The sequence below is a fragment of the Castor canadensis genome, chromosome 9 (assembly GCF_047511655.1).
Source record: "Castor canadensis chromosome 9, mCasCan1.hap1v2, whole genome shotgun sequence".
Taxonomy (NCBI): domain Eukaryota; kingdom Metazoa; phylum Chordata; class Mammalia; order Rodentia; family Castoridae; genus Castor; species Castor canadensis.
Genome location: NC_133394.1, coordinates 95,177,166 through 95,204,277, shown reverse-complemented (window position 1 = coordinate 95,204,277; position 27,112 = coordinate 95,177,166). Strand labels below are relative to the sequence as shown.

The 27,112-nt window shown below is 35.2% G+C and overlaps 2 protein-coding genes across 10 annotated transcripts in view; both read left to right on the top strand.

Annotated features, from left to right (window-relative positions):
• Positions 1 to 110: 110 nt before the first annotated feature.
• Positions 111 to 20,997, top strand: Afm (afamin). 3 transcript variants are annotated; one of them, XR_012435780.1, is made up of 15 exons: positions 111 to 265; positions 2,476 to 2,524; positions 2,820 to 2,952; positions 3,625 to 3,836; positions 4,636 to 4,768; positions 5,376 to 5,473; positions 6,053 to 6,182; positions 10,648 to 10,862; positions 13,199 to 13,331; positions 15,832 to 15,929; positions 16,897 to 17,029; positions 17,832 to 18,055; positions 18,818 to 18,950; positions 20,081 to 20,454; positions 20,859 to 20,997. XR_012435780.1 is itself a non-coding variant. In XM_074042021.1 (15 exons), the coding sequence occupies exons 1-14, from the start codon at positions 178 to 180 to the stop codon at positions 20,099 to 20,101; spliced, it is 1,800 nt and encodes a 599-aa protein (XP_073898122.1). In that variant the 5' UTR covers positions 111 to 177; the 3' UTR covers positions 20,102 to 20,139; positions 20,859 to 20,997. The 3 variants fall into 3 exon arrangements, 2 of the variants coding, with proteins under 2 accessions (XP_073898122.1, XP_073898123.1); XM_074042021.1 differs by having other exon boundaries at positions 20,081 to 20,139; XM_074042022.1 differs by lacking the exon at positions 20,081 to 20,454.
• A 3,772-nt stretch (positions 20,998 to 24,769) lies between these two features.
• Positions 24,770 to 27,112, top strand: part of LOC109678592 (alpha-fetoprotein-like) — a 41,619-nt gene continuing 39,276 nt past the window's right edge. For 4 of the 7 annotated variants that reach the window (XM_074042016.1, XM_074042015.1, XM_074042013.1 and 1 more), the window contains exons 1-4: positions 24,770 to 24,915; positions 26,011 to 26,061; positions 26,321 to 26,372; positions 26,518 to 26,659. In XM_074042016.1, the coding sequence (XP_073898117.1) occupies positions 24,831 to 24,915; positions 26,011 to 26,061; positions 26,321 to 26,372; positions 26,518 to 26,659 (330 nt within the window). In that variant the 5' untranslated portion in view covers positions 24,770 to 24,830. Of the gene's footprint in view, positions 24,963 to 26,010; positions 26,062 to 26,320; positions 26,373 to 26,517; positions 26,660 to 27,112 lie in introns of those variants that run through there. The other 3 variants (XM_074042014.1, XM_074042012.1, XM_074042017.1) reach the window with 3 other exon arrangements.

The window sequence follows — 27,112 nt, the reverse complement described above, 5'->3', positions numbered from 1 at the left end:
TTTTTTCACAGTTAATAATTAGCAAAAAATTCTGCCGAGTGTCAGGTAAAACTGAAATACTTGGTATTTCAGAAATAGGTAAAACAGGTTACTTTTTAACTGATTGTGTCAAAGAATAATATAAAGAGTTGCTTTTCCTTAGTTATAGTATTTTGTGAATGTGAATTCTTAAAAAAAATGAAGCAGTTAAAACTTACAGGTTTTATTTTTTTCTTATTCTTTTTGACAGAATCCCTAACTCTATCCACAAAACCTCAGGATGTAGGTAAGGAATTTACTTGTATATCAGTAAGGAATTACTAAATTTGGGTAATTACTCTTCTTTAGCCTTATTTTTTCCAATTCAATTCTTCACCTTTTTTTTTCTCTCCCTCTTCCTGGGTAATAGATACTGATCTGTTACCTTAAACTACCTCTCTCCGGAATTTATATATTTTGTGGTCATATTAACCAATTATAGACAGAGATAGTTTTCATGCTCAGAAAGTGGTGCGCAACCTATGGTATGATAGAAAGTGTTGTTGGGAGATACGACTCAGACTTCAAAATATTACTACTTTTTGAAATGTATATAATTTATGGTAATGGTGCAACAATGGACAGTAGAGTTTTTTTTTTTGACTCTTTGGTTGTCCAGCATATCTCCCAACTAGATGGTAAAAACTGTCAGGGTGATCTGGATTCTGTTCCTCCTTCAACTGTTCATTTTGTACTTTTCCCTCAAGATTGCATGAAGTAGTATAAGATTGAAAGAAGGGGTGACTTTTACATTTCTTATATCCAAAGGGGGAAAACTTTGAACTTCACCTGTCCAGAGAAGAGTCTTTTTGTAACTCTTCTGGTCTAAAAATTGTTCCTTTTTGTAACTTGCACAAAGCGACCTATATGGCACAATGGCCCTGAAGGTGTGGTTTATGTTTTACTCTGTTTGACAACCTCCAATGTGCCTTCTAGTGAGACCAGTCAAGGGATTGATGGGAATGTTAATTTTTTTATTTGTACAAAGGAGTTTATTGTGATGATTCCATACATGGGTATAATGTACCCCTGCCAAACCCATCTCCCCTATTGCTCCCCCCTCCTCAATCCTGCCCCTTGGAACAAATTCAACAGGTTTCATTGTTTCATTTCATGCTTCAATTAGAGAATGATCATTCTTGATGTCTTCTTCTCCTTTCTTTCCCCTTGTGGCAACCTGTTTCAAAATCTTGTTAATTTTTCTGTTTAATGCCTTTTGCATTTATGTTTTCCCTTTCATTTCCATTACTCCTACCAAAAGTAAGGTCCTGCTGAATTTTCAACAGGAAAAGTCCCCTAATAACTTTCTTACTTTTTGTTATTTGTTTATTCTTCTATCTATTTGATAAATAATTCTTATCACTTTCTATTTGTTAGGTACTGTGGGAAGACCCAGCATGCAAGATATACCAGTACCTGACTAGTATTTCTTAGTGTATGCACATGGCCATTGTACTATCCCACAATAAGCACTTTCAATGGTTTCCCATGATTTCCAACTGAGGCCCAAAATCATCAGCTTTATACACAAGATCCCCATCATCTGAACCTAGGCCCATACTATCCTAAATAGGTCTTGTGATTCCCCTTTATGACCCACATGCTCATCAAAATATATCAAATATATCTCAAGATTTCTCATGTTTATGCTTTTACATCATTCTTTCCACACAGAAAGAAAGGGTTCCTTATTTTTCTAGCAGCTGAACTTTTCACATTTTTTAGACTCAACTGCTCCTATGATCTTTTTTCTGGTTCATCACCCAATAACTGCAAAGCATTCCTGACAAATACTTAATCACATTCTAAGTTTGATTATGTGTGTGCACAAGCCACTTCCACTATGACACTGCTCAGAAACCCAAGATCCAGGAGAGATGTCTTTCTTGGTTATTGTTGATTATCTCAAGCATGATACTTTGTAAACAAATGACAATGTTCTCTGATCAGTGTCTGCTCACTAGGAGAGAATATCTGATTTTAAGTGAGCCTGGAGATCACTTGAATATCTGTGTGAGATTAGCACTATAAACTACGCTGACCATCAGCACACTGTGGCATCTTTTGTTAGGCCCTGTCTGGAACTATATCACTTATCAGTTAACCTATCAGTCAATTATCATGTGGCTTTTCTAGCCATAAATGATAACCAGTTGGCATAGAAATGATGCTTGTATTTGATATTTATTTCAGGGAAGCCATCAAAGGCAAATCTAAAATTTGGTCAGTTGAGATTAATTCAAATCTTTTCAATTCAGCATAATCAACTGTGATGAAGATCTCATATATCTCAGCATGTTCTCATGATGTCTTTCTTCTGTATTAAATGTACAAATTATTTCATAGCATAAGTGTTTTATTTTACACTTTGGACATTTAAATGCCATGCATAGTTAATTATTGGTAAAATGTTAAAATAGCAGCATATATAATAACTTAAATGTCCTCGCTTTTCAGATGACTCAAGTAATATCCAGAAATTTATAGAAGAGAACACTGGATCCTTGTGAGTTGTGCTAGACTCCTTTTGATAATGATGTTTATTGTAATTTTATCTGATATAGTCTAAGAATGTTAACATTTCTGTAAGATAATTTAATTAAATAGAAACCATATAAAATAAATACATTTGTTATAAAATTCCAATGCAATGATTAAATTGTCGAGAGGCTGTACAATTCACAGACTTCATATTGAGATAATTTCCTGGGCTACTCAGCAAGTGAGTGTCCTGGAGTTTCTGTTAGATGTAATTGGAAGTTCTGCAGATGATGATTATGGACTCATGTGGACCGTTACAGAACCATCATTGCGTTTGCTCAGTATGTTCAGGAAGCAACGATTGATGAAATGGAAATGCTGGTGAAAGACATGAAGGCTTATAAGGATAGATGCTTGGCCAATCAGACACTTCCAGAGTGTTCAGAAATAGCTGTAAGTAAATTGCTTTCAAATGTTATACAATAAGGTTTAAGAAAGATGCCCTATGCACATCAATTTTATTTTTCCTAATTTTACTATGTAGTATAAAGTACAAGTGCAATTCTGTATTATGATGCCCAGGAAGACATGGTTACATACTTTCAATATGCATGCATATGACTATGTACACAGCATGCCACATATGCTATATGTATATATGGAGGAGGCTGTTAATATCTTGAAAATGCATGTGAAAGTGGCACCCTTCTTGACTGCTTCTCTCAATAAGTACTCTATTATCTTATGTCTCTTTTCTGGGCATCCTCCTAATAGAGACATCACTTGCATCTCTAAAATCTACTAAACACCATTGCCAAACCCATGTTGACCTTGTTACCTTGGGAGATGTGGAGAAAAGCCATAAAAGAAAGAAAATTTGAGTACTAAAGAAATAGTAGCAGGTCAAGGGACCTTGTGTTAGGATACAGAAAGTTTCCCAAAGTGTGAGAAGGTTGAGAAGGTGGTCATGGGTGTGTATAAAGATGTTCTGTTGGAAATAGTGTAAAAACTGCAATCTCTTTCCCAAAGGTAACATGGATCTCATTGTGTCCATTGCATCTTCTCAGAAACCCGAATAGTTTTACCATGACTAAAAATTGTCCTTTCCCCCCCTCTGTTGTCCAGAATAATGTTCTACAGGAAATGATATGTGCTCTGGAGGGAGTACCCCAGAAGCACAATTTTTCACACTGCTGCAGTAAAGTTGACTTTGAAAGAAGACTCTGTTTCTTATACAACAAGAAAGCTAATGTAGAATTTCTACCTCCTTTCCCTACTCTGGATCCTGAGGAGAAATGCCAGGCTTATAAAAATAACAGAGAATCTTTTCTAAATCAGTAAGTTTAATTTTAGTACAAAAATGATTTAATTGAGGTATTATTCTTAGGCTAAATTGAATACAAATTTGAGAGGAATATGGCTGGGTTCATTGATTAGCTGAGTGGTTCATTAACTCATTCAACATGCACTGTGTTAGGTTCTGTGCTCAGTGTTGAGGATGTAGATATGAATAAGATATGGACCCTGCTTTTAAGACCCCTGCATTATTGACATGTATCTTCTAAGACAGGAGTGTGTGCCCAGTATTAACGTGATAAGAAACATAATGGAGGAAATAATATTTTCTTCCCAAGGAGAAGTCATAGCTTTTCTCTTGGGGAGGCATTAAATTATTGGATGTTTAGCAAAAAATCTGTTTTCAATAGTGCAATAGTTACAGAAGCTGAGAGTTTTTTGGGAAAAGTGGTGTGTTTCGAAACCTGTAACAGGTTTATTTGAACATAAGTAAACATGATTCTTGCATCTCTGGTGAGGTGTATATGGATAGTCATCTGTGAATATGGAAGAGAGATCTGTCTACCCTGCAGTGTTCAGGATTAAAACTGCAATCATCACCCTTAGTTTTGAGTTAGCAATGCCAACTCGAAGGACTGTAAAGGATTCTGAATGGATAAAGCTGCCTCATTTTGAACTTTTCCATAATGGGAAACCTCTCTTCCTTTTATCTTCATTTTCACATCTTGCTCTTCTTGTCCTGTTCTTTCCCTTTTTTCCTTTCCTTTTTTTTCTTGTTTCTATCATTCTTTTCCTGCTTCTTCCCTCTTTCTCCTTTAAAAGTATTTAATATTTTTATAGCTATATGTATGAAGTTGCTAGAAGGAACCCCTTTGTCTTTGCCCCTGCACTTCTAATTGTTGCTGCACGTTTTGAGGAGGTGGCAAAAATATGCTGTGAAGAGGAACAGAAAGCCAACTGCTTTCGAACAAAGGTGTGTATTTCTTTTGCTTCATTTAAAAGGAGAAGGAATAACCCAATACCACAGCTCCAGACTCTCACTTTAAATTATAGCAAATGATTTGATATGATATATGCAACTATCATACCACATTCACTGATTTTCAGCCCATTAGTCACTAGCTGGTGATATAAATATCCCTTTACCTGAGAGCCTTACAAGACCATCAAAAATTATCAGGGTCTCTTTTCTGGCTGTTCTCCTTTCAAATTGGAAGAAAACCCTAGTAAATGAATATCTGTGGTTAAAGACAACATTTTTATCTTCTGTCTTTGACAAGCTCTCTTTTGACACTGACTACAAAATGGAATCATCCCAGTAGATATGGCCAAGCCCATAGCATGCTGCTCCATCATGTAGCTTCCTACAAAGTGCAATTTAGTCATCAAAGTTACTGCCACATCTCCACACTGTGCTACAAACACACATTTCTTTCAATATGTAAATTTACTAAAATAAAAATCCCATGGATTCTCTGTCTCTGATAAAACTCTGTAATAGTTTGGTTGACATGTAGTTAAAATCTAAGAGAATAAAGAGATTTTGCCCTTGTTTCAACAGACTTTTCTTTCTCTTTCAGGCAGCCCCCATCACACAATATTTGAAAGCATTGTCTTCTTATCAAAAAACTGTCTGTGGAGCTTATTTGAAATTTGGACTCAAAGTCTTAAACTCTATGTGAGTTTTTCACTATATATCTTGCCTCCACTTGTATTTTCTTGTCTGCTTCTATTTTTGTTAAACAGAGGATGTCTTTATTAGTATTCTTCCCAGTTCCCTATGGGTTTTCAGGTGGGTGAGTCCACATGGATCACTCAAAACCAGGTCATTAGGATAGGATGGGAGAAGACTTTTGGGGGGGGGAAGCCCCAAAGAGAAAGGGGGCTACTGCTGAGATATATTTTGGTTAGTCTTTGGTGGATCATCTATGCCTGCCATAGGCTCACAACAGGAAGCAGTTGCCCTTACACAGTGTGTTTTGCCATTATAATTATGGAAGAAAGCAACTTTCTCAGGTCATTTTTTTGCTCCTTCCATCAGGACTGGGAGTTGGGGGGAGGGGCAAAACATCAGCCCAGGACTTTCAAAGTGGTCACACAGCCTGTGCAATATATCACCTATCTATTTGATAAGACATCTGTGCAAAATCAATGGAATCAATGGTTTTAGAGCTATTTATATTTTGTTAGCAAAAACCCCCCTCTTGTTTTACTTGATGTTCAAATTATTTTAGTGGTTTATCAATTCTCTCTCCAGAAACATTGCCGTGTTCAGTAAAAAATTCCCCCAAATTGAATTCAAGGAACTTACTTCCCTCTTAGAAGATGTTTCTGCCATGTATGATGGGTGCTGTGAAGGGGATGTTGTGCGATGCATCCGTGGCCAGGTAAATAGTCTCTAAAATTTGGTAAAAAGAATGATTTTCAACACTTATTTTTAACTTTTTCAATTCTAATTAACACATAATTGTACATATTTATGGATGCACAGTTTCAATACATGTACACAATGTGTACTGATCAAATTAAGGTAATTAGCATTTCCATGTCCTTTTCATTTCTTTATGTTTAGAGACTTTGAACCCCTCTTCTAGTTCTTTATAAAATATATGATAAGTTACTGTGAACTATGCAGTTATCTTTCTGTGCTATAGAATGCTAGAACTTATTCTTTCTATCTATATTTTGGTAACTGTTAATCAACCCTCTTCTATTCCCTGCCTCTTCCCACCCTCTAGTGATCACTGTTTTGTTCTCTTCTACTTTGAGATCAATGATTTTAGCTTTCATGTATGAGAGAAAATGTGTGGTATTTTTCTTTCTGCGCCTGGCTTATTTCACTTAACATAATATTCTCCTGTTCAGTCCATTTGACAGAAATGATAGGATTTCATTCTTTCCATGGCTGAATAATATTCTGTTTTATATATATATATATATAGGCATATATATAGAGAAAAATATAACATATTATATATAAAATGTATGTATAATATTTTATATTATATTTTCCCTATTCCTCTGTTGATGGACAACTAGGTTGAGTCCATATCTTAGTTGTTATGAATATTGCTGCAATAAAAAAATGGGAATTTAAATATCTCATTGATATGCTAATTCATTTTCTTTGGATATATACCCATAAATGGTTAACTGATATATTTCCAGGTTTTGCAGGAATCTTCACAATGGCTATTCTAAATTACGTTCCCAGCAACTGTGTATAAGAGTTCCTTTTCCTCCACATCCTTTCCAGCATTTTCTATTTTTTGCTTATTGATCATCACCTTTCTGACTAGGGTGGGATATTATCACATCATGGTTTTGATCTGCATTTCTTGATGGCTAGGAATGTTGAGTATTTTTTCTTATACATATTGGCCATTTATATTTACTCTTTTAGTTATCTAATTAGATCATTTGTGTATTTGTAAGTTGGGTTTCTTTGTTGTTGAATTTTTTGAATTCCTTGTATATTCTAGATATTAATTCCTTCTCAGATGAATAGTTTGCAAATGTTTTTTCCCTTTCTATAGGCTGTGTCTAAGCTTTGTGGATTGTTTCCTTTGCCATGCAAAAACTGCTCAGTTGGTATAATTCCTTTTGTCTATTTTGCTTTTCTTGTTTGTGGTTTTGGGGGGATAATATCTAAAAAACCACTGTTGTCTATACTGATGTCATGAAGTATTTCCCTATGTTTTCTTCTATCAGTTTCATAGTTTCAGATCTTAGATAGATGTTTGATCCATTCTGAGTTGATTTTTTGTAAAAGGTCGGAGATAGGGGCTAAATTTCATTCTTATGCATATGACTACCTGGTTTTCCCAGCACCTTTTATTTAAGAGGCTGTCCTTTTACCAATGGGTGTTTTTGTGGACCTGTAGAGAATTACTTTGCTGTAGATGTGTGAATTTATTTTTGTGATCTCTCTTCTGTTCCTCTCATCCATTGGCTTTTATGCTGGTGTCATGCTCTTCTGGTGACTATCACTCTGTAGTATGTTTTGAGGCTAGGTATTGTGATGGTTCCAGCTATATGCTTTTTGTTTACAATTGCTTTGGCTATTCTGGATTTTTTGTGTTTCCATTTGAATTTTAGCACTGTTTTTCAGGGAGCACCATTTTTTATTCTGAAGTTACCCTCATGTGTGGTTACTTTACTAGGATGAAATTAGAATGTCAGTACATTGCTAAATAATAACAAACTATGAAGATATAAAATGTTTAAAAAATAAATCCAAATAAAAGTTTTTTTAAAAATACATGAATTTTTAAAGGTCACTCAGCAAATTGTGTTTTACATGGCTAAATGTCTCAACATAAAACTTCATGAATTTATACTTTTTGAAAATTTAGTCCAAATTGAACCTTTTCTTTACTTCCGCAATTCAGTTTTAGAGATGCTGGAAATTTGTAGTAAAGCTTAGGGAACAACTTATCATCATTATGATATGAAAGAGCTGCTTTCTCTGACCTCCTCAGACTATTTGGATATGGTCTTTCCAAATAATTTCAAATAATCATTCTTTCTTACAATTATTGTGTATATTTATTTAAGTATTGTGTGTATTTATGGTGTAAGAATGATACTTTGATATATGTATATATTATGAAATTGCTAAATCAAGCTACTTAGCATATGCATTTCCTCGTATACTTATCTTTTCGTGGTAAGAACAGTTTAAAAATCTACTTTTTTAAAGCAATTTCAAGTATGTAATATATTGTTATTAACTATAGTCATTGCAATGTACAATAGAACTTTTGAAATTAGTTCTCTCATGAAACTGAAAATTTGTGTTCTTTGGTCAACATATCCCCAATACCCTTCCCCTCCCCTTATTGAGATTCCCTAAAAGAATGCACTGGTAAATGTGTTGTTGCATAGTTCAAATTGTTCATGAACTCAACAGTAATACAATTTAATTTTAATTGTACTGATTTCTTCTCCATTAAAAGTAGGCTTGATCTGAATGACTTTTAATTTGTTTAACTGCTTTAGACTCACAAAGAAGACAGAATGCTAATTGAATAACTTGAATTTTAGAGTACTGAGAAACATCCATTTTCTTTCAAGCAATGGAAAACAGATGTCTTTAAGAATGATCATATTCCTAAATGTAACCCAGTTAAAGGACTCACACTCATGGTTTCTTTTTGTAGTTTTTATTTATGGAAATGGGCATTTATAATGTTAAGTCTGGTGTACTGAATTGGGGTATAATTGAGATTTTCTGTGAAGTTTGGAGCTGAGTGTAACAAATTATATCTTATTTCAAATTTCCTTGTATTTCCTTTGAAACCACTTTTTCTTTTGTTTCAGTTTGTTTCTTTACCAAATCTAATGGCTTGAATTTTTTCCAGGTATTTTTTCCCTTCTCCAGCAGATATCCCCAGCAGTGAATTAAGTAAGCCACTATTAAACACCTTAAATTAACCAATCTACAATCCTCCTTTATAAGTTTTTTTAACTGTATTTTTAGATGAATGTATGATGAGAAAGTCAACATTAATAGGTTTGGATTTTCTTATCACAAAAAATAAAATGAAGGACCTCAACCACCAGAACAGTTTATGAACCAGTCTGAATCTATTTATCTTTATTTGAATTTCTTCTAGAATATGTAAAAAGTAATAAAATGTATCTCCCATGCTACCTGTATAAAAAGAACGTCTATAATTGTATATATGCCTTTAATGTATTTTCCCTTCAAGATTATCAGCTGTGTGCTTGACCAGCAAATACTAAACAAACAAAAAATTTCCTTGTATTTAATGCCTTTACAGAGAAATAAGAGAAATCAATTGTAGTTACCTGAATTCACAAAGTGAATTCTCAGAGAGTAAGAGATGCTTTGCCTAGAACAATGATGGCTTCAGGTGGGAATATTTGCAAACTGGATCCTGGTTCTATATAGTTTGTTAGAGATATGGTGCTTATTCCCATTCCATATTTCTTCTCAACCCTGGACCTCATCCCATTCCTCACCCTCAATGTTCACCAGAAATTTCCAAGTAGTGGGAATATGTCAGTAAATCAGGGAAGCCTGAAAAGGCTACTGAACAGGAAGAACTGGAACAGAGCAGGAAGAATGTGCAGTCTTGTTCTAGACAGTCTGGAGGGGACCGGGAATGGATAAGTATCTAAAAATTATCCAACCAATGAATAAATAAGATAACCTCACTCTCTCCCTGGTCCCAAAACTCTATGTAGAGATCAGAATTGGGATGAGGGGTCGGAAAGAGGGCAGAGTAAGATTTCTATTTTTCACATTATTTTATCATCTGGACAGCATCTATAGGAGAATGAAACTATGAGTAGGATAGCTTCTTATATCTGGGGAGTCATTGTCTTATAGTTGCTTCATTTGCTTACCATTTTCTCATTCATTTATCAAATACTTCTTGAATTTTTACTATGTAGTTGGCAATATAGTTTCAAGGCAGAATAGAAGACCAAGTTTATAGATATAGACACGCTGACATGTCTTTGATCATCACCATTGAAAGCACAGGTAGACTCTCATGGAAAACCAGTAGCATTTAAAATATAAGATGTCAATATGTCAAAAGAATGGGTATAAAGTATTTAAAATATTAATACTTAACAATGAACATGAATTTATAATAGAGCTTATTTTCATGATTATATCACCTTAAATCTTGAGGGGAAAAAATCTTGTGTTAATGTAAAACTTCAGGTATATTAAGTGAATGTTATCTATCAAATTAGTCGAGGAAGAGATTCCAGATTTTATGTTCATGATTGGTTTTGCATACAACCATTTCATTATGAAGGAAAGCCCCTCGTGAAGAAATTTTGAAAATAATTTTTCATTCTTATTTGGTATAGAACCAGGTTATGAACCATATTTGCTCAAAACAAGATTCTATCTCCAGCAAAATTGAAGGGTGCTGTGAAAAGAAAATACCAGAACGGGAAGATTGTATAATTAACTCAAAGAAAGATGATAGACCAAAGGACTTATCACTCAGAGAAGCAAAATTTACTGACAGCGAAAATGTGTGTCAAGAACGAGATACTGACCCAGACAACTTCTTTGCTGAGTAATATTTCTCTATTGAAATTTATAAGGCAAATAGTAAGAAACCAAATAGATTTGTTCTACATTGGCTAAGTTGGGGGGTGAATAAGGAAACCATTTAATTCTCTGGGTATTATATAATTCTTAAAAATCACAGTTATAGACTATACTGTTTTGACATAATTTTAAGGAACAGTAACTATTATTATAGTGATGACTAATATTTATTGAATACTCAATATTTGCCAGGCTATGGGCTAAATACTTTGTACAGATTATTTAGGCACCTAAAGTCAGTCATTTTAATTCTAAAATCAATCATGTAAAATAACCACAACTTTCAGTTTTTCAGATGAACAAACTGAAATACAAAGAAGTGAATAGGCTTGTTCAAGATTCATAGTTAAAAATTGGCGAGTAGGGATTTAACCCCAGGCAGTCTGGCCTAAGAAGCTGCAGGCTTCACTGCCTTACTGTGCTACCCTGCTGCTGTTTAGGGGATCAGTTGTCTGGGAGCCACAAGGACTAAATCTGAGTCTTGGTTGAGTCACAGGGACAAATTAAGCATTATCATATGTAAAACTCAAATAAGAATATTTGTTCATTCACAGTTTATGGGTAATGAAACATAATCTGAGAGGTTTACTGGGTTTCTACCTCCAGGAAGCTTTTATTTTTAGGGAATGTGATATTTACAATTGAGTAAGTGCAAAAAATGTCTGACAGCACTCGGTGCTCAGTGATGTGAGAACAGAGGAAGACGTGGTCAATTGTATCTGGGGACCCTGGAAAGGCTTAGTAGGGAAGTAACAGCTAAAGGATTTTTGGTGACATTGACAGGAGGGTATGGCATGGATTGGTTGTACATAGTTTAGTGAGTAAGGGATCTGCAGTGAGAGACCAGGGTAGTGAGAGGTAGATGGAGCCAGACAGGCATGGTAAGTAATGGGATGCCACTGAGCATTTTCTTGAAGAATAAGAAAGGACAAAATCACTTATATTTTTTAGAAACTTCACCTGGAATATATCCTGGTTTGGGGCTTAGATGACTGGAGTGTTTTTCCCACTCCAATGAAATGGAAAGTACAGGTGAAGAAGCAGCTTTTGTGAGAAAGATAACGTTTAGGATCTGAGCAGGCTGACTTTAGGTGCCCATAGAGTGAATGAGACTCTAAGAAGACAATTTTATACAGAACCTGGAGTTGTGGGAAAAGGTCTGCATTGAAGACGCGGGATATAATAACAGCTAATGTTTATTGAACAGTTAAATTTTAAGTTCTCATCTATTGAACAACTAGATTTCCCAAATAACCTTCTGAGTTAGTGTACTTTTATTATTCCCATTTTACAGGTGAAGAAACAGGCATGGAGAGATTAAGTAACTTGCCCCAAAATCACACAGCTAATATGTGGCACAGCTAGTATTCAAATGCAAGCATTCTGAGTCCAGATTCCTGCTCTTATAGTTACTGCTCTTATAACTACCCTGTTGTGTTGCTTCTAAGGAGTTACAGGGAGTCAATCAAATTAAACAAAGTGATTGACTGTACCTGATATAAATGTTCAATAAATGGGAGAAATCATCCTATCAGGAGCAGCCTCTACATTATAAACACTTTTGTGGCATAATAGCTTAATAGGGAGAAATGACAGAGTATCGATGAACAGAGTTTAAAGGTGCAGTCTCTGGATGTGAGTATCTAAGGCAAGACCACAATGGATCCCCCAACCTAGGGTTTTTGTTGGCAACATTTTTGGAATGTGTTTTCAGGTATCCCCCCAGGTAAAGGTTCATGGCTTACATTAGACATTAAGAGGAGTCCAGATTCTCTGTAGGTTAAGCACCTTTGCCTCAGGGATGGGGATATATTCCAGACGTGAATCAAGAAGGCAGATGGGAAGCTGGAGAGAGCATGTCAGTAAAAACAAGACTAATCAAAGAGGTTCAAAGGCAGAACCAAAAGAGAATAAAACTAGTTGCCTGGTCATGAAAAACATTTGTGAGGGGTTACTCTTACAAAACACAGATGATCTTAACTTATTTTGAATGAATAGATGAGATTCTTTTAAGAAGAATAAATAGCACCGCTGAGGTACTTGGACAAATCAGTTCTCCTGAGAAAAGAGTTAGCTTGGTATAAAAAGAATGGAGTCGGGATCAATACTTTTAGTTGAGAACTTTTGTAAAATGATCCGTAGTGAAAATGTCCTTTTACACTACCCACAGATGAACCAGAGGAGGAAATTGGTATTTTAAAGCAAATACAATAGTAGATCTGACTGGATTAAAAGAAACTGGGGTCGGGTGTTTTGCTCTTTCTCTCAGTTCTAATGTACCAAATATTTTATGAATCTAAGGTTTATTTATGAGTACTCAAGGAGACATCAAGACCTGTCTACACCAGAGCTTCTAAGAATTGGTAGAGTATACGAGGATCTCCTGGGAGATTGCTGCAACAGAGAAAACCCTCCAGATTGTTACCGCCATGCAGTAAGTTCCATTGCTGTAGATTCAAAACCCTGGGAAAGCACAGTGATATAACACTCAAACATTGATAGTCAAGTTTAGTCTAAGGTGTGGAAAATGTGATTCATTGACCTGAGTCTACTCTAGATGACTCAGTGAATGATGACCACTCACTGGGAAGACCAATATCATTGACTTGGCTTATGTACACTGTTTCGAGCTACAAATTAAGTGTGTTGATTTAAAAAGCTCTTCCCATTAAATATTTTCCATTTCCACCTTGATTTCTGTCCTTTTATTTAACTCTTGAATCATATTTTGGTATGATTGTAAAAGAAATAAATAATTATTGCAAATGGTTAGGAAAGCGTCAAAATTTACATAGAAAATAACAAAAAGACTTTCTGATTCTATCGATAAGAAATAGCTATAATTAACTTTTCATCTCTTTTCTACAAAAGATTGGAATAATATTTTCTTAGAAAATGTTTGGGCCTGTTTTGTATTTGGTATCATAGAAAAACTTTTTTGTTGTTATAAATTGTTTTATATTAGTTTCCTGTTATGTACACAAGCATAGTGGCTTAAAATAACAAAAATATATTCTTTCCCTGGGGGCCAAAAGTCTGAAATGGGTCTTACGGAGCTAAAATCAAAGTGTTGGAAGGGCTGTGGAGGTTCTAGACAATCTCTTCTTTGACTCTCCCAGTTTCTAATACAGAAAACCTTTATGTCATAAACAACCTTCAAAATAGACTTCATTTTAAGTGATGGTATCCCTTTGTCATGATGTGAATAATTTGCTTAAACTCCTCTCCAATGTGTCAGACATTGTGGATATTTAGTTAGGTTATTTTTAATCTTTGTAAGTGTTATAACCTTAATTTTATAAGGTTATTTTAATTTTATAGAGCTGAGAATCTTCATTTATTTATATTAATATTTATGAATATTTTCTGGTGATAGAATATCAAAGAGGTAATTATTGGGTCAAAATATATGGTTTGTGTGTGTGTGTGTGTGTGTGATACTGGGACTTGAACTCAGGGCCTTCACCTTTGAGCCACTCCACCAGCCCTATTTTTGTGAAGGGTTTTTCAAGATAAGGTCTCATGAACTATTTGCCCAAGCTGACTTCGAAGCACAATCCTCCTGATCTCTGCCTCCTGAGTAGCTAGGATTACAGGTGTGAGCCACCAGCACCCAGCAAAATATATGGATCTTGAAAAAACATTTGACACAAATTGCCAGTCACACAGCACTGAGTATGCTTATTTCAACCTACCTTTGCCAACAGTACAGTGGAAATTAACATTGTTAGATTTTATATGTGAAAATAGTTGCTGTGTTCTAAACAAACATTTTTTTATTTTAAAAATTACGTTAATTTTCACATAAGATTTTAGCTAAAGTTTATAAATATTGCAAACTTTCTATAAACAAGTTGTTCATGTCTATTACCCATTTTACTATTGAAAGCAATGTTTTTCATATCTATTACTGTGTGCTCCTAATATATTATAGAAATTAAGTATTTTTACTTTTTGGTGGTACTAGGGTTTAAATATTTTGGCATTTTTAATTTGTTTCTCATTTCTTTGGTATATGCTACTTTTGATTTATTTTAAAATTGTCTTCCACTTGCTATAAAAGTCAGTTTATACTCATTTAGATTTGATCAATGGAGTAAGAACCCTTAAGTTTTTCCATTCCTATACTGTCACTGTTCTTAAGAAGGAAGTCTGTTCCTGACCCTTAACTGAATCATAGTGCTAGAAAATTCCCTTTTTTACATTGAGACACAATTAGTACCACAGCATTCATCCACTGTGTGTGGTTCTCTCTGCTGACCACTCAGCAGATTTTCAATATTGTATGCCATGGCAGAGAGTCCACCAAATATTTGAAAATAACTATTGGAGGTTTTCAGTTTCAGATCTAACTGATGAAAAACGATAAAGACAAAGATAAACATGATTTAAAATGTTTTATATCAATACTTATTAACTGGGTCATTCTCTTAAAGTCACTTAATTTCACAAGGACAACTTTCTTTACTTAAAAATGGTGCTAACAGTCACTCTGCCATTTCAAGTAAGAATCAAATATAGTCATTGTCAATATAAAGTTTGAATGATACTTTGCTAGGTAGGCACTCTTGGAGTCATATCTCCAGCCCTCCCCCATGGCTTTTTTGACAGTACTAAGTTTTGAACTCAGGGTCTCATGCTTATTAGGTAGTGTTCTACCACTTGAGTCCCCAGGTCAATGCTTTGCAACTCCAATAGCTCTGAAAAATGTGCAAGAGGTAGTTTTAAATTTTGACAAAATCCAAAAACATATCTGCATCTATAATTGAAAAATTCAAATTCTTACACACATGTGAAAGTGCCCTCAATTTTGTAATATCTAATAAGAATTTGAAAATATTCTGTTAATAAAAAGCTATTTGATAAGCTGATATAAAGCTTAAGAGTAAATTTTAGATGAAATGTTTGTAGCTGTGATTGTTCTTAATTTTCAGGAAGACAAATTCAATGAGACAACTGAGAAAAGCCTCAAGATGGTACAACAAGAATGTCAACTTTTCCAGAATTTGGGGAAGGATGGCTTGAAATACCAGTAGGTTGTTTGCACAATTAGGTTTAAAACACATGATCAAGATAAAACAATCTCTTAAAGTATAAAAATTAGGTTAGTCTTCAGTTATGGCCAATTCATAAACTCTAAGAAGGAATAAATGCACAAAAGTCCAGAAATAAAGCCAGAAACTAAAGAAACAATTGTAGACAAATTAATATTCTCACGCTTTGGTTTCTGATTGAGCTTGACTTTCTCACTCCCAAATCAAGATCCTTGAATTCTTTCCTATTTGATAGTGGGACTGATTAAACTTTAGGTTGTTACTAGGAAATGGATGATTTGCCCAAGATTTAACTTCCTCTTAACTGCGTTTATAGAAATAACTGGATTTGCTTACCATTGTAGTGTTTATTCTCTTAGTGCTCTGTGAATATTAATGAATGGTATGCTGCTAACTCAGATTTTCTTATCACATTAGTGTAATGTTTGTTGAAGTAAATATCTCTAAATCAAAATAATATGTAGCTTAAAAAACAAGATTTCACTATTTCTGCAATCTTGCTGTTAGCTGAGAATTCAAATTCAGCTAATATCCAATAAGGATTTTAGCTTCCTTCATCTCATTCCCACGATCTGTGTGTCTCATATATCTATTAAATTCTCCCTTTAAAATATTTACTACCTACACAAAGGACTTTGAGCAGAATTTTAATAGCCAAAGTATTTCCTGCCAAAGAGCTATATTTACAGATAAGATAGTACAGGCAAATCTAAAAGTTTATGATACAAACACGAATTAGAAAGAGAGAAAAACGATAAACTGTAAGCATTAGGGCACAGGGAAATAAGGAGTGAAGAGATATTTTGCTTTCATTTTATGAAATCTGAGGTTCACATTGAACTTAAGTTGATTTGTCCAAGCCTTGAAGAATCTGGGTTTCAGCAGTTATTCAAGGGAAAACGGTATCTGCTTTTGTTCAGAACCAAACAGAAGCTGTTCTTTCAGCTACTTTATCAAACTCACAAAGATAGCACCCCAGCTCTCTACTGAAGAACTGATGTCTCTTGGCAATGAAATGGTGACAGCTTTGACTACCTGCTGCACGCTAAGTGAAGAGTTTGCCTGTGTTGATAATTTGGTGAGTATGACCTGCATACCTGACAATTCTTTGAACAAGGAAATAGTACAACTCATTGATTTCAAGTTACTACCAACCTTTCTCATTTCCTTGTCTTTAACTTTTTCAAAGAAAGACTATTGTTTTCCTTTTGTCTACTTTGTGAAAGTTATAAGAAGCAAAAAAATATTTTAAATATTTGCAAGGAGTCTCTAAATTATCTTTTTTATATCTTGTGCATATTAGAAGTTATTTTTTAGGACAAATTAATTTAGAAATCACAATATTGTTTCAGAACAAGAGAGATCGATTTAATTTACTTTGCAGTACCTTTATTTATTTTGCATGCTAAACAGGCTCTTTGCCACTGAGCTACAGCATCAGTCTGGAAACCCTATAATTTTATGTAATGTCATATTTTCTCTCTCTTGCCCCAACAAGAGAATTGCTACTTCCACCCTAACCTTTTTAAGGACTGGAGTGGAGAGTATCTAGGAGTGCAATATACCCAGGGACCACAGTGTTTAGTTGTCACTTTGAGTTGGCTATTTGTAGCTCTCTGCAAACAATTAAAATTTTGTTTATTTATTAACAAGAAATAAATCTTTGGGCATTCAAACTGCTGTTCCTTGAATTTTTGTCATTCTGCCATTTAGGACACCAGCCATTTCTTTATACATAGCATAGTATTATGAGTGTATGTGTTTTTCTGAGTAAGGTTAACAGTGATTTTAGAATAATATAATCATTCATCTAGTCACGTTTTTCAAAACTCCTCTTAAGTTTTAAAATCGTATCTTCTTTCCATTTCTCATTGGTACAGGCAGATTTAGTTCTTGGGGAATTATGTGGAATAAATGAAAATAGAACCATCAACCCTGCTGTGGACCACTGTTGTAAGGCGAATTTTGCCTTCAGAAGGCCCTGCTTTGAGGCTTTGAAAGCTGATAAAATGTATGTGCCTCCACCAGTCTCTCAAGATTCATCTACTTTTCATGCAGACTGGTGTCAGGCTCAGAATGAGGAACTTCAGAAGAAGAAAATCAGGTGTGAACATTTTCTTCCATTCCCTTTCCTCCATCCTGAAGGCACACCATGTATCATGAGAAGGGTAACTGGTTTTGTTCTGACAATCCTGATCCTTTTGCCCAGTCATCTGCCTCCACTGAATATTTGCTGTCGTTATTTATAAGTAAAAGCTTGTCTTCCTGGATAAGCTTTGGACTTGGAATGTCCAGTAGACTGTGATTTGAAAAGGTGGGTTAGAGCAGCTAGCAAAGAGGCTCCTGGACAGCTTTGGGTTTTCTTGAGAGAATGACATCGATATTTGTTCTGAGAATATCATGTAGTGTTTCGAAAAATGGAGAGACCTAAAGGGATAGGAATTTTTCTTTCTTTCTCTCAAGCAGTACTTTAAATGCTAAGGAAGAAGGCCTGTTATTTTGAATTTAGACATTGTATCAACTATTGTGGAAACAGCCTTCAGCTATTGAGGAAGGAGGATTGGGATTGTTTTGGACATGAATTTTCTAGAAAGATCAAACATAGTAGTCTATGTTCCATATGCTATGTATAAAAATACCAGACATATGTTCATATTTCTATACTATTTTGTCTGCAATTTTGTAACCCTCTAAAATGTTCTTTTATGAACAAGAAAGTTTCAGAAGACCCTTTCAAAAATGGAGTACTTAAACACTTTACATTCTGCCTTTTCAAAACCCCAAGATTTGGTAATATAACAAGCATTTGGAGAAGTGGGGCTTCAGAAGGAAATCATTAATTCTGTTTGATATCTCTGAGTTATAGGTTTCTTGTCAACTTAGTGAAGCTGAAACCTGAACTCACCAACGAGGACCTGAAGACTTTGTTTATAAATTTCACTGTTGCAGTGGAGAAGTGCTGCAAAGAACAGGAGCCTGAAGTCTGTTTTAATGAAGAGGTAGTCTTTCTTTTCCACTGGAATTTATCTGGTGTTCCTAGTCAAATAAAAGGAACTAGAACTCCCCATAGGACTTTGCCTCCTCCCTGGAATGTACATGAGTCCTGTGTTTGAGAGCACAATTGCTACACAACTAAAATGCAGATGTATCTCTGATGTGTGTTGGGCACCATCTCCTCATTGCCAGGGCTACCAAGGAAACCTGGGTTCTAATACCTGCAATCTTGGCTGTGCAATTTAAATTGAATTGCATTTTATCACCTGTAAATGAGGATGGTAATGATTAGCCTTGAACTATACCACTGGTCCTTACCATTCTGTTTTGAATCATTCATCATCTTAATAAAACAGTAAAAAATCTTGTAAAGAAAATCATAATCAGATCTAAAAGAAAGAGAGAAGTGTATTAGGAACTGAAGCCTTTCAGATATGACTGTCTCCCTTTCTGGAACCTTCTCAACATCCTCCAGTTGAGCATTCAGGAAACAGCTTAGGGCAAGGGAGCAGGGGGTGGGGAGGAAGGAAAAAATGTCCTCTGCTTCCCTTTACTCCCATGGCTGTGGAGTCTGTAGCAATCACTGTGGTGTGAACCTATTACCTGTGCGTGTCAGATCCAACAGACAGCTGTGTGAGAGGCTGGTCATTCATGGTTTCCTTTCTTGTTATGTCTTTTTCAGCACACACATTCCACTCCAAAACTCACTTAAAGTTCATGCAGACTCACACACTTTATGCAAACTCACAGGCACACAGTTTTCCTTTTGGTTGAGAGCCCTCTATTTTTCTGAGAAACTGCTTAATCTATGGGAATATTTTCTTGGCAAAAATAATTAGTTTAAAAACATAATTTTATTAGAAGGTATTAATTGATATCTAGCATCTACCTAAGTGAGTGTGTGCATTAGGACTGTATAAAGAGAGGGATGGATATATTGGTAGTTCATAGAAGACCTTTAGTGTCTGTTTCAAGGTTAACTTAAAGAAAGAATGTTCTGTGTTTCTTTATACAATAAAGAAGTGACTTTTATTTTTATTCTAAAATTCATGGTAACATGCTTCTCTAAATTTAAATACTAGTCTCTTAAACTTTTCTTCCTGTGTAGATTTATTTCTTTTTTCTTTCCTCTCAGGGTCCAGAAATTGGTAACTAAGTCAGACCACTTGAAAAACAAAGTCAAGAGCATCAGAGGTGATCCCTTCTATCTCCATCAGCTGTCAGAGGTCCTTGCAGTTGATTCAGTCTCCCTGGCCTTTTCCCTCTCATGTTTCAAATCCATCCCATGTGCCTTGAGTCCCTGATACTGGTCCCTGATACTGGTCCTGTAGTGTTTGTCTGGATGCTAAGCGCTCTTTGAGGGATACAATGCTGAACTTGAACAAGCACTTTTCAAGAAGTTTTCTAAATAACCAAAAGGCAGCCACTCCACTGATTCTATTATTGCATTCAGTTGTCTGAACAAAAAAGAGACAGTTGAGTCTCCCAACGTTAATGCAAAGAGGAGAGGTAAATCCTTCGGGGTTGGGCTATACAGACAGGCTTCAGTTACCCTCTTCCAAGAGTCTTTTTTTGAGAGCCTCAATAAGAATCACTGTACTGAGATATAATCAATCTATAAACTAAGAGTTGTACCCAAGTATTTACGTTAAAAGAAGAAATAAGCTTGTGATTTCAAAAAGATACATAAAGGATACCCTTTTCTCCTGTAGTTTACATAGGATTTGTAACAAACTTTAGGTACAAGTAATACCTAGATAGCAGCAATCATGTACAGTGTCAGGAGAGAGAGATGTGGACTACAACAGAGTAGGATTGCAACTACAAAGGCAACACATAACTATTAAGACTGTTACCGAGTTATAATGTTTCAGAGTCTTTTGATACATAAAATACTATTTTTTTCCTTTCAGCAAAGACCAACTTAAGGGCTTCCTATCTGACCTGTGGTGAATTTTATTTTCTGAGAAGAATGAAGTGAAAAGATTCTTCTGTACCCTTTACTTGAAATTGCATGACTACTGCAAGCAATAAAGCAAAATTATAAAGTTATTTCTCAGACTGATATCATCTATCAACCTGATTACAAAATTAAGCAATCATGATTAGTTTATTCCATCAACATCTTTTGCACACTGGCTGAGCCTGCCCACCTCCATGGAAGTCAGAACTCTGGGCAGAGTGCTCCCAGGTCCTGTACTCACCACTATAGGAAGGAAATGGGGAGTCCAGAGCATGTGTGTGGGATACCAAGAGTACTGCTACTACTCACAGCTGGCATTTATTGAATATTATCAGTGTACCAATCATTGTTCCTGGTACGTTGCATGCATTGTCTAGTTTAGTCTTGACAACTCTATGAGCAAATACCTTTTTATAGTCTCATTTTACAAACAGTGAGTCTGAGATTTGGGGAAATAAACTAAACTGTTCAATGCAGTATGACTAGTAATTGGTAGAACTGAGGTTTAAGTTTGTGTCCTTTAATTCCATAACAATATTCTCAACCACAGTCCATACCCTCTCCTAGATATGGTCATGTCATATGCATTACAAAATCTGTTATGCATAAAGGGGGAGGAGTATGCAAGCCATCAGCAACAGTTTGACTTTTATTCCTTCCATCCAGTGGGATGGATCCCCTACTGAAATCCCTGTTTGTTTGGAGCTATAAATGCTTAACAATGATGTCAACAGAGAGGGGAACTCAAGAAATAAATATTGGTTATGAGTTCATGAACTGATTGTCCTGACTGTTCTCTATTATAAGAATTTTCTTGTTTCAGTTTCTACAACTGAAGATGATAACCACATAATAGGTAATACATACTCATATCCAGAGTCATTTTGGCATAGTGTTTAGAATACAATCATTTGAATTCTTATTCATTTATTTAACAAATATTTATCAGAATCCTGCTGTGTGTCAGACATGTTGAAGAAAAATGTGAGCCAGCCAGCAAGCGCTCCTTTGTCTTGTTGAGTGGGGAGACAATGCAGTGCACACTGCTCAGACATTCAATGATAGGCCAGAAACCTTCAAGTTCTTACTGCCATTAACTGACCATAGGGCCTCAACCAAGGTCCTTACACTCTATGACTTCAATTTCTTTGTGTATGATGGGATAGAATCCCTATGTCACAAAATCTTTAGAGAAATGAATTAAATTACTATATAACTTACTCAATACATCAGCCAAAAGATAATAATATTTAATTCATAGAGTTGTCCCTTGTCCACTTTTCTCCCAAACATTTTGATTTACTAGTGAGAATAACAAAGAAGAAAGTTTTATTTAAGCAATACATAACAGATTTGATTAATGGAAGAGAAAGAGGGCACAATTAGCAAATTCAATTTCATACCTAATATTAGATTCCTCTTTGTGTTCAATACTCTGCTAAGAACAGCAGACGTGAAACCCAAGATCATGGAAGCCACTGCCAACATGTAGATTTTACTGTCACAGAGGAAACTGCCATCCAACTTTCTCCACTACCATGCCAGAGAACACACTAAACAAACCAGGTAACCAATGTGATGTGAAGAAAAGACAGAGAAGAACAACTTCTTCAAAAGACGTATTTTTCCTGGAGTAGAGAGGATATGGACTGAGGGCAAGTCAAACTTATTTTCTATTACTCATGTAGAACTCATGTCAATGAGTAGAACATACTTGGACTTGACATAGGAAGAAGTCTATAACATTAGAGCTGCTCCTAAATGCAGTAAGCCTCATGGTGTAATAATGAATGCTCAGATTGCATTTATATAAAAAGTCATCACCCAGGTCTTTGTGGGATCCAGGAATCCACTCCTGGTCTTTCTAAGGTCATAGAACTCTTGTTTCTAGAACTGTGCAAGAATTAGGTTGCTATGCAAATCATATTTATTAAAAACCATCACTGTGCCTCATAATTGGATACCTTCCATTTTTATCTTGAAGACCAGCCTGAAGAGGTTTCCTCTTTTAAATACCAAATTCTGTGGAATCTACTGAGTGGTATCACAAAACCCATCCCCTTTCCTTTGCTTAAGTAATCTCCATTATTTGTCTTTCATATGGTCTGAAATCCTCCTGTTAATTACTAATGGAGGACTTACTATCATTATATGTTTTCAAGAATCTCTTGCTGGTAATTGGTCTGAAATCCTACTGCTAGTCACTTATGGAGGACTTAATACTTTTTATATTTTCAAGAATCTCTTACTAGTACTTACAAATATCTCTAAAAGGAGCATTCCCCTGAAGAGTTAATTTTGGCCATTTTTTAAAAAAGGAAAATTTAGCACACATACAACAGTTTTTTTTTTTCCAGTGTTAGCTCCAACTGATTGATAGTGAGTGGCTGTACAAGGTACCATACTGTGAATAATTCTAAGACCAACCATAGCTCAGTTAGTAATGATGGGAGTGGATGGCAGTCTGGTAGCATTCATCCAAAGGACTGGGGATAGTGTACCAAGCCCATTTCTGATAGTTACAGGAATCTTAGAGTAAGATTTCAAGGGAACAACTCTGAGGATGCATGTCAGAAGAGATGATGAGCTTGATATGGTGGTGCATGTCCGTAATCCTAGCACTCAGAAAGGTGAAGCAAGAGGATTGTATGCTTGAGGCCAGCTTGAACTACACATTGAGAATCTGTCTCAGAAAAACAAAAACAAATAAAAAAGATACTCTGTGTATTAAGACTTTTTAGAGGACCTCCAAAGGTATGGTGGAAACTGGCCAAAGATAATCTTCCCTTTGTTGACCTTGGTTCTCTATCAAAGATAATCTTCCCTTTGTTGACCTTGGTTCTTATCAAACAGAGACATCCATACTCTTAACCATAAGCCAAAGTGTCCAAAATCTAAATGATAACAGATTTTTGGGTTGTTTTTCAGATAAATATAAATCTCTCACTTGCAACATATATAGTTATTTAGGAACTAGAAATGGGACCATTTGGATAGCAGAATCAGGTAATGGACTGTCAACCAGAGATTCTGGTTCAACCCCCCTGCTGCTCCTTGGTACATGAAAAAAAACAGGCCAGAAATGGTTAAAGTAGTAACCAGTGATCCCCCTAGTTCCAAAATTTTGGCCTTTACATGTTGTCTTACACTTGTTATTTAGTCAATAATTTCCTGTTTTCTGCTCATTCCCATGAACTGGATGACAGCCAAAGCAGAAAATAGCTGAGAATTATTGGAACATTATTAATACTACCCCTTAGGTGGTATGGGCTTTGAAGTCAGATGAACCTGAATTTTTATCTGTGAGTCCATGAGGAAATGATAAGAATCTGAGTTTTAATTTCCCATTCAAGAAATAATATTGTTGTGTACCTGAAAGTCAAGTCATATGAAACTCCAGGTCCACAGTAAGCTCTCAGTGAGTTACGTCCCACTCCCTTGGGGTTGCCCTCAATGCATGTACCCTGATGTCTCCACTCCCACAGGGACTTGAAAAGTGTGCTCAGCATTGACACCTGAGTCCTACCATTTCTTTGACCTGGGGTAGTACTTGTTTACTTTCTCCTCTGCCTCTGGAGAACTTTGTACATGTCAACAAGCATTTCTATGAAATGAGATATTGTAGACCAATATTTACCAAAAATGCTTATTGATTATTACAAGACTTGCCATGTTGCAATCTTGAAAAAACAAGTTGACTGACACAACTTGTTTAAAATTCAGTATTCATTAATGAATGCAATCCATCACAATGTTTCTTCACTGTCATGAATATCCTCACTTTTATCAGTGTGACAGTGGCCTTAAAAAAATATTCACCAGGAAAGTTAATTGTTAATAGTAATTACTTGAAAAGAATATGAGTAAATTCTTCATTTCTCTCAAATCATAGAACACCTTCCATTAAAGTTCATCTGAAATAATGAAGGCTATTAAACTCTTATCTTTTCTTGTTTTCTTTAGCTACATTAAATGTCAAACTCTTCAGACAAGTTTACTACATGCAGGTAGGAATTCCTATTTGCAACCTATATATACTACATGAAAGGACAGGGTAAGTAGACCTAATAACTACTAAAGTGTATGAAAAGGCTTATCTTTCTCAATCATCACTGTCAATAGTTGCTGATAATTGCTAGCTACATTGTGTGGAATGAATACAGAAACAGAGCTAATACATTGAGGCAACTCATTGAGAAATACCTCACTTTAACCTAACTCCCATTTTAGGTTAAGAGAATGTTACATTCAAACCAGTATTTGAAATTGGATAAATGAGGTTAGACAGGGCAACAGTGTGAACAACAGCAGGAATAATATTATGAGCTCCATTATTCTGTGCCTTGATATGCCAGGCACCATGCTCAGTACTTCACGTATAGATGCTTTCATCCAATCTTAAAACAGCAACCCTATGCAGTAAAACTTACATTTTGCAGATAGAGAAATAGAAACGCAGAGAAGTTATTGTTGTTCTATTTCTATGAATAGAAGTTGAACACAGAATAGCTGTCTTTTTATTCTGTATAGCAAATAATAACGGATTTCTTATTTAGCAGATAGTAGAGCTGCAAAGCTCTGTAGATGCTATTAGCATAAGAAGGAAGACACTGTTTTCAATAGAGAGCATGCGCAGGCTTGTGGGTGAGTAGGGGTGATGAAGAAGATGGAGGTGATGAACAAATCCAAATTAAGCCTGGAAAAGTCTTAATGTTTGTAATTTTGCTCCCAATGTTTACTTTTATTTTTGAGTATGCTAATTAAAGAGTTAAATAACCAAATCATCAAATTTAATTCAGAAGTTTCAACACAACTACATGTAGCTTATTTGCAGACCAATGATAGATTTCAGCTACACATATTTTTGAATATAAATAAATTATCCACAGAAAACAGTTTAAATACAAGTAAAGACATATCCAGTAATTTGTATTTATTATGTTAAATATAGATTTAGCAAATATATATAGATTGCAGAATTTAAAGAGGGGTTTCAATCTAGAAAGTTTCATGTTATGCAAATGTCTTAGTTCATTTGGATTGCTATAACAAAATACCATAAACTGAGAAGATTATAAACATCAGAAATTTATTTCTTACAGTGTTGGAGGCTGGGAAGTCCAAGGTCAAGATGTCAGCCAATGTGGTTTCTGGTGAGGGCTCTTATATTCAGCATGAACTTACTTTGTAGCCCATAAATCGTGTCTAATATGTTTTTTATATAGTGGAAAGGATGAATGAGCTCCCTTAGGTCTCTTTTATAAAGGCACTAATTCCACCTATGAGTGCTACACCCTTCTGAACTATTAGAAATTCTTACCTTCTAATGCCATCACCTTGAGGGTCAGGATTTCAATATGTGGTATTCAAGAATCCAGGTCACAGAAGCAAACAAAACTGTTTTTATTTCAGTCATGCAGAATATTAAGAGCCAGAATTATCTGAAGGAGAACTTAAGAGACATGTGAGTTTTATCATCAATGTTCCTTTGTTTGAAATTTGAAAATACATCATTTGGTGGGGGGAATGACATAGCAGTGACCTAAGAAAAAATGATGGAAAAAACGAGTTTGATTCTATCTTTAACACTTGCAAATACTATGTTTCAGCACTAGCATTATGGTTGCTCAGTTTCTTCAGAAATCGACTTATGAAGAAGTGCAAACTATAGTTACAGAGTTGTTAGATACTGTAGAACAGTGCAAGAGTCTTAAATCACCCGAGTCACCTTTAGAATGTGCTCACCAATTGGTAGGTGGATCATCTGTTTTCTGTTTTTTGTTTTTCTTTCCCTTTTCTAATCTAGATTATAAACAAAAGATGTTGTTCTGAAGGGGCTGGTTGAATAATTAGGCAGAGGGTAAATGAGTAATACCTCAGATATAGTCTTTGTAGTTTTATAACATTATTTTACATTTTATCAGTTTACTCTTAGGGGACCAGATTCCAAGAGCAAACACTCAAGAGAATGAATGGTAACCGTAAATCCCAATGTGTTACTTCACAGTTATTGCTCTGTCTGAGTCACTAGAATACTATTATCTGACATTTTTATATAATGAATCTTCGTAATTTAAGAACTAATTTTAAAACGCTCATTAGAGAACATAAAGAAGTGAATATTTCATAGATTCCTTTCCCAGTCATAGAAAATCATGGGAATTATGATTGTTTCATTATAAACTCTTTCCTGTGATTAGTAAA

Excerpts from the sequence above, each read along its gene's own strand:
- Afm (XM_074042021.1), top strand. The coding sequence starts at position 178 with ATGAAGCAGTTAAAACTTACAGGTTTTATTTTTTTCTTATTCTTTTTG. Across the intron at positions 266-2,475 it reads CACAAAACCTCAGGATGTAG|ATGACTCAAGTAATATCCAG; the intron begins GTAAGGAATTTA and ends CTCGCTTTTCAG. Across the intron at positions 15,930-16,896 it reads AAGGATGGCTTGAAATACCA|CTACTTTATCAAACTCACAA; the intron begins GTAGGTTGTTTG and ends CTGTTCTTTCAG.